Raw genomic sequence first — 6,294 nt, 5'->3', positions numbered from 1 at the left:
ATCAAATCCTTTTCTAATTCTTTGTACTTGGTGCTGAGGCACATTAAAAGTGCCAGCCACCTTTGCAGTGGACCTGGTCTTCAGCCTCTTGATAATCCAGGCTTTTGTCTTGCCAAAATCTGACCATTCTGTGTCCATTAAATGATCAATATTTCTGCATTGATGCCAATTTATTTTCTTCACCTAAACCACATTTTGGAAGGTTTCAGCTTTCAAAAGAATAATTTACACAACCAATGGATGAATTTAACGTCAGGTTATAAGCTTTTATTTACATAACATGAATAAGCGACATAACTTCTGTCAGGGAGAGTAGACTGTCTCCTTTCTGCTTTTTTTACTGAATCATTACTTTTTATAGCTCTAAAAATTGACTTAAATCAACTGTGCATTTGAACCAATCTATGTGTGAGTTCAAACCATACGACAAGCCTTTGTTAAGCAAATCTCCATGTACATCAATCAAAACCTTTTTTGATATATTTTTAATTAAGCCACTTTTTTTCACTTTGATTTTTGGAGTGCTGCCTGTTTTTTTTCTGATTTTCTATTTTGGATGTTTGGACATCACCTTAACTGGTTTTATTGCACCCTTTTTTTTTGCAGTGCTGCCAAATTTTCTTTAATTTTCTGTTATCTATCTTACTATCTATTGTCTATCTCTCATTTATTATCTATATCTACCTATTAATTATCTATCTATCATCTTTCTATTATCTATCTAATAGATATATTTCTATCTTTCTATCATCTATCTATTTATTTATCTATTATCTATCATGTATCTATTGTCTATCTCTCTATCATCTATTATCTTTCATCTATCATCTATTAGTCTTCTTGATAATATATATCGTCCATTTTGATGTGCACTATATCATGAGTTTATCAAATGTTCTTTGTACGGCTTTCCGAATGTCTCTATTTCTTAGACTGTATATAATGGGGTTAACTAAAGGAGTAAACACAGTGTATAGCAGAGATAGGATCTTGCTCATGGTTTGTGATCGGCCTTTTGTTGGGACTATATAAGTACTTAACATGGTCCCGTAGAATATGGAGACAACAGTGAGGTGGGAGCTACAGGTGGAGAAGGCTTTCTGTCTACCAGTACTGGATGGGATCTTTAGCACTGCTAACACAATATACACATAGGATATTACATTGATTGTGGATGGGATAATTACAATTAGAATGGACAAAAGATAAATTTCCAAGTGAATAATGGAGATGTCCGAACAGGAAAGTCCTAGCAAGGGGACAATGTCACAAAATAAATGGTCAATGATGTTTGAACCACAAAAATTGAGTGTTCCAGTTTTTATTAAATGAATTAAAACAAGAGAAAATCCAAACAGCCAACATGTAATAGATAATATTCCACAATGTCTATTTGTCATGATGCTGGAGTAACGCAGAGGATTACAGATGGCCACATATCGGTCATAAGACATCATACCGAGAAGAAAACATTCAGATGATTCAGAGGCGCCTAAAAAATAAAACTGAGTGATGCATTCAATAAGACTAATGCTCCCCCCATTATTCAGTAGGATGTGGAGCAAGTAGGGGACGATATCTGTGATAACCAAGATGTCACTGACGGACAGTTGTGAGATGAAGAAGTACATTGGAGTGTGGAGGTTCTTGCTGGTGGACACCAGGGTGATGATCAGGAGATTCCCACATATTGTCCCACAGTAAACCACCAAGAAAAGACAGAACAGTGAAATTCTGAAACCTTGGCTGCCTTGAAATCCTAATATGAAAAGCTCAGTGACCGCTGTCAAATTGTTTTCCAGCATTTCAGGATGAACACGCTATGAAATGATGCAATTTTTAAGATGAGAAATATGAAAACAATAAAGGATATTATACAATGTTGTGTATATTGGTTAGAAAAATGCGAAAGTATCTGTAAAAGGTCAAGAATAGGAACAATCAGAGCAGAATTATATGTCAAGTGTGAAGCTTCATACAATTTTCAATTACAAAATAAAATGACATTTACTTATTTTTTCAAATCACACAATTAAAAAGAATCTTCCGCTGTTATTAGTCTGGATCATATCTGGAGATTTCCTGCTAATACTTACAGCTGATATTTCTCATTATTCATCAGGAAATCTACTGCAGAATCTATGAATATTAGTTATCTTGTGTAGAAATGTCCCAGAGGAAAAAGTGATCCTCACCGTCACGTTATGTGGCTTTCACACAAGATTTATATGAACCACAATGGCTTTATGGCCAGATATTTATATAGTATTAAAAGGCAAGGTGCCAGGTGACGCGAGTCTTGGGAGATTTTTTTGCCTCGGTCTCATGAGTTCTCTTTATTTTATTCTTTCCAAATACAAATAAAAAATTATAATTAACGGCTTGTTTGTAAGAAAATCCAAATCAAATGTGTTATAAAGTTTATCATAAATAACATTTAAATGTAACTTTTGTTTTAAAGAGTTGAGGAGGCACGTGTCGGAAGTAGTGTTGAGCCACCCCCCTAGTGTTCGAGTTTGGTTTGTCGAATTGGGGCGTGTTCGACGGATGTTTGTCGAATGTTCGATGAACACCTTCGAACCTCACTGAAACCAATGGCAGGCAAACACAAACACATAGAAAACACCTTAAAATGTGTCCAAATGCTGACAAACTGCTGTGAAGACACAACAAACACATGGAAAAGTCACAAGTACATACAGTCCAGAGGTGGAGGAGTAAAATGAAAAGGAGACACAGATATAGGCATGTCATGCCCTTCTAAAATCAAGAAAGGCAGGAGTAAAAATCTAAAATCAGCCTACCAACACCCAGACGTCATGAGTGACAAAAAAAAATTAAAAAATAAATCTCTTTAGGTAGAATAGCGGCGGGTCCATTCAGAACACTTTCCTTAGAAGACATAGTGGTATCCCCATTGGGAGTCATGCCAAAAAAGGAACCCAATACATTCAGACTAATCCACCATTTGTCATATCCAAGGGGCAGGTCAGTAAATGGTAACATCAACGTGGAACCAAGTACAGTACTATGTACTGTACCTCCTTTGATGAGGCAATCAGGTGGGTCAAGAAGTTGGGAAGAGGCACCCTAATGGCCAAAACAGACATTGAGGGAGCATTCCGGTTACTACCTATGCCTCCAAATAGTGTCCGCCTATTGGGCTGCTTCTGTGAAGGAGCATACTACATAGATCGCTGTTTGCCCATGGGATGCTCCATATCCTGCTCACTATTTGAGGCGATTAGTTGCTTTCTCGAATAGGTCATCATGGACGTTTCTAAGGGGGCACATATTATCCATTACCTCGATGACTTCTTATGCCTGGGGCCAAAAGATTTGCCACAGTGTGAACACACGCGGAAGTCCACCTGTGAGAAGGAGAGAGCTGGAGGGAGAGCAGACATCCCAGAGCCGAGGGGTTAGATTGAGAAAGGAAGAAGGCAGTGTAGCTTGCTTAATGGGTGGGGTACTCTGCTGAGTAGCAGACACTGCTACTAGGCCCAAAGTATTGCCTGGGCTAGATGCAGTTAAAAATTAGTAATTAGATTAACAGGTCATGTAGCTTGCTTCATGGCTGGGGTACTCTGCTGAGTAGCAGAAACTGCAACGAGGCCCAAAAGGATTTCCTGGGCTAGGTGCAGTTAAAAATGGTCATTAGATCTACAGATGGTATAGCTTGCTTCATGGGTGGGGTATTCTGCTGACTACCAGACACTGAAGCTTTGAAGCAGACCTGTGAATCCCAGGCCATAGTATGAGTAAATAGCTTTGCAGACTCAACCATCTGTGTTACCCCAAGCCACAGTGTATGTAGTTTCTAAAGGTTAAAAGGTGGGAGAGCGACCCCAACCACCTGGAATTGACGATGCCAATGTCATGTAAAACACAGCAAGAGGACTCCAAAAAGAGTCTCTATTTTTTCCAAAAATTGGGCCACAGTCTCCACTTAAGTGACATCAATTTCCCCAGAGTTTCTTAAAATGGTTGGTGAGGTGATTTTCAAAAATCATCAAGCTTTTAGTCTCCTCAAGATGACACAGGGGTAGAAAAGTCCTTGCGGATCCAGGATTTTTTCATCTTGATGAACATTAGTCTGTCTACATTCTCACTGGACAGCCACGTGCGCTAATCTGTCAGCACACCACCAGCAGTGCTGAACACACGTTCAGAGAGAAAGCTGGCTGCGGGGCACGACAAGATCTTCAAGGCATGAGTGGTGAGCTCAGGCCATTTTTCCAGATTGGAAGCACAAAATGAGCAAGGGTCTAGTTCAACAGTCATGGCATCGATGTTAACTTGGAGATACTCCTGTACCATCCTCTCTAGGCATTGGCTATGCATCAGACTTCTTGTCTCCTGTGGCCTTGCAAAGGATGGTCTAAAAATTGTGGAAACGATTGGAAACAATTGCTGTTCCAACCAGATATGATGTTACTGTTATGGTTTGAGTGATGACTCGACAGTCCCACAGTTGGCAAGTTAGAACTCAGAGATTCACTAAATGCACCACTGGTGTTTTGTGGAAAAGCAGATGTAAGATTCTGTAACAGTCTCTGCTGATACTCCTGCATGCGTGAATCCCTTTCTATGACAGGAATTTTTTCGCCAAATTTACATTTGTACCGGGGATCTAAGAGTGTGGCAACCCAGGAGTCGGCATTACTTCGGATTGTGACAATCCGAGGGTCATGTTGCAGGTAGTGCAGCAAGAAGGCACTCGTGTCTTGCACATCCAGGAGGACCACCTCCTTGTTGTTTTGGTGGCGGCGAGGTGAGAATCATGCTTCCCTCCTCTGCCCTCTCCCTCCATCCTTGCACAACAGAAATTTGATCAAGGTCTCCCTCATCTGATGAGTCTTCCATGCCAGGCGCCAGTTTGTCCTCCACTTCTTCCTCGGCTCCTGCACCTTATAATAATAATAATAATAATAATAATAATAATAATAATAATAATTTTTATTTATATAGCGCCAACATATTCCGCAGTGCTTTACAAATTATAGAGGGAACTTGTACAGACAATAGACATTACAGCATAACAGAAATCACAGTTCAAAACAGATACCAGGAGGAGTGAGGGCCCTGCTGCTCGCAAGCTTACAAACTATGAGGAAAAAGGGGAGACACGAGAGGTGGATGGTAACAATTGCTTTAGTTATTTGGACCAGCCATAGTGTAAGGATCGAGTGTTCATGTAAAGCTGCATGAACCGGTTATCAGACTAAGTATGTAACAGTACAGACACAGAGGGCTATTAACTGCATAAAGCGTATGAGAACATGATGCAAGGAACCTGATTATAGTTTTTTTTTGTTTTTTTTTAATGGGCCAAACAGGGATAGTTAGGTTAATGCGTTGAGGCGGTAGGCCAGTCTGAATAAATGAGTTTTTAGGGCACGCTTAAAACTGGGGATTGGGGATTAATCGTATTAACCTATGTAGTGCATTCCAAAGAATCGGCGCAGCATGTGTAAAGTCTTAGAGACGGGAGTGGGAGGTTCTGATTATTGAGGATGCTAACCTGAGGTCATTAGCGGAGCGGAGGGCACAGGTAGGGTGGTAGACTGATACCAGAGAGGAGATGTAGGGTGGTGCTGAGCCATGGAGTGCTTTGTGGATGAGGGTAGTAGTTTTGTACTGGATTCTGGAGTGGATGGGTAGCCAGTGTAATGACTGGTACAAGGTAGAGGCATCGGTGTTACGGTTGGTGAGGAATATGATCTTGGCTGCAGCATTCAGGACAGATTGGAGCGGGGAGAGTTTGGTAAGAGGGAGGCCGATTAGTAGAGAATTACAATAGTCCAGTCGAGAATGAATAAGTGAGACAGTAAGAGTTTTTGCAGAGTCGAAAGTAAAAAAAGGGCGAATTCTAGAAATGTTTTTGAGATGCAGATAAGAAGAGCAAGCCAGTGATCGGATGTGGGGGGTGAATAAACGCTCAGAATCAAGGATGACCCCAAGGCAGCGGGCATGTTGCTATGGAGTAATGGTGGAACCGCACACGGAGATGGCAATGTCAGGCAAAGGTAGGTTAGTAGAGGGAGAGAACACGAGGAGTTCCGTTTTTGACAGGTTCAGTTTCAGATGGAGGGAGGACATGATGTTAGAGACAGCGGTAAGACAATCACTGGTGTTTTCTAAAAAGGTCGGCGTGATAACAGGAGAAGAGGTTTATAATTGGGTGTCGTTAGCATAGAGATGGTACTGGAAACCAAATCTACTGATTGTTTGTCCAATAGGGGCGGTATACAAAGAGAAGAGGAGGGGGCCTAGGACCGATCCTTGAGGAAC

The 6,294-nt window shown here is 40.8% G+C and overlaps 1 protein-coding gene across 1 annotated transcript; it reads right to left on the bottom strand.

Annotated features, from left to right (window-relative positions):
• Positions 1-872: 872 nt before the first annotated feature.
• On the bottom strand, positions 873-1,805 carry LOC143774690 (olfactory receptor 11L1-like). The gene has a single exon (XM_077262451.1). It carries the CDS (start codon positions 1,803-1,805, stop codon positions 873-875), a length of 933 nt encoding a protein of 310 aa, XP_077118566.1.
• Between the last annotated feature and the right edge of the window lie 4,489 nt (positions 1,806-6,294).

The sequence above is a fragment of the Ranitomeya variabilis genome, chromosome 5 (genome assembly GCF_051348905.1).
Source record: "Ranitomeya variabilis isolate aRanVar5 chromosome 5, aRanVar5.hap1, whole genome shotgun sequence".
NCBI classification, from domain to species: Eukaryota; Metazoa; Chordata; class Amphibia; order Anura; family Dendrobatidae; genus Ranitomeya; species Ranitomeya variabilis.
The sequence above is the reverse complement of the archived record's forward strand: the minus strand, read 5'-3'. Positions and strand labels throughout refer to the sequence as shown.

Bases quoted from the DNA above. Each gene is read 5' to 3' on its own strand.
- LOC143774690 (XM_077262451.1), bottom strand. From the start codon at position 1,805: ATGCTGGAAAACAATTTGACAGCGGTCACTGAGCTTTTCATATTAGGA.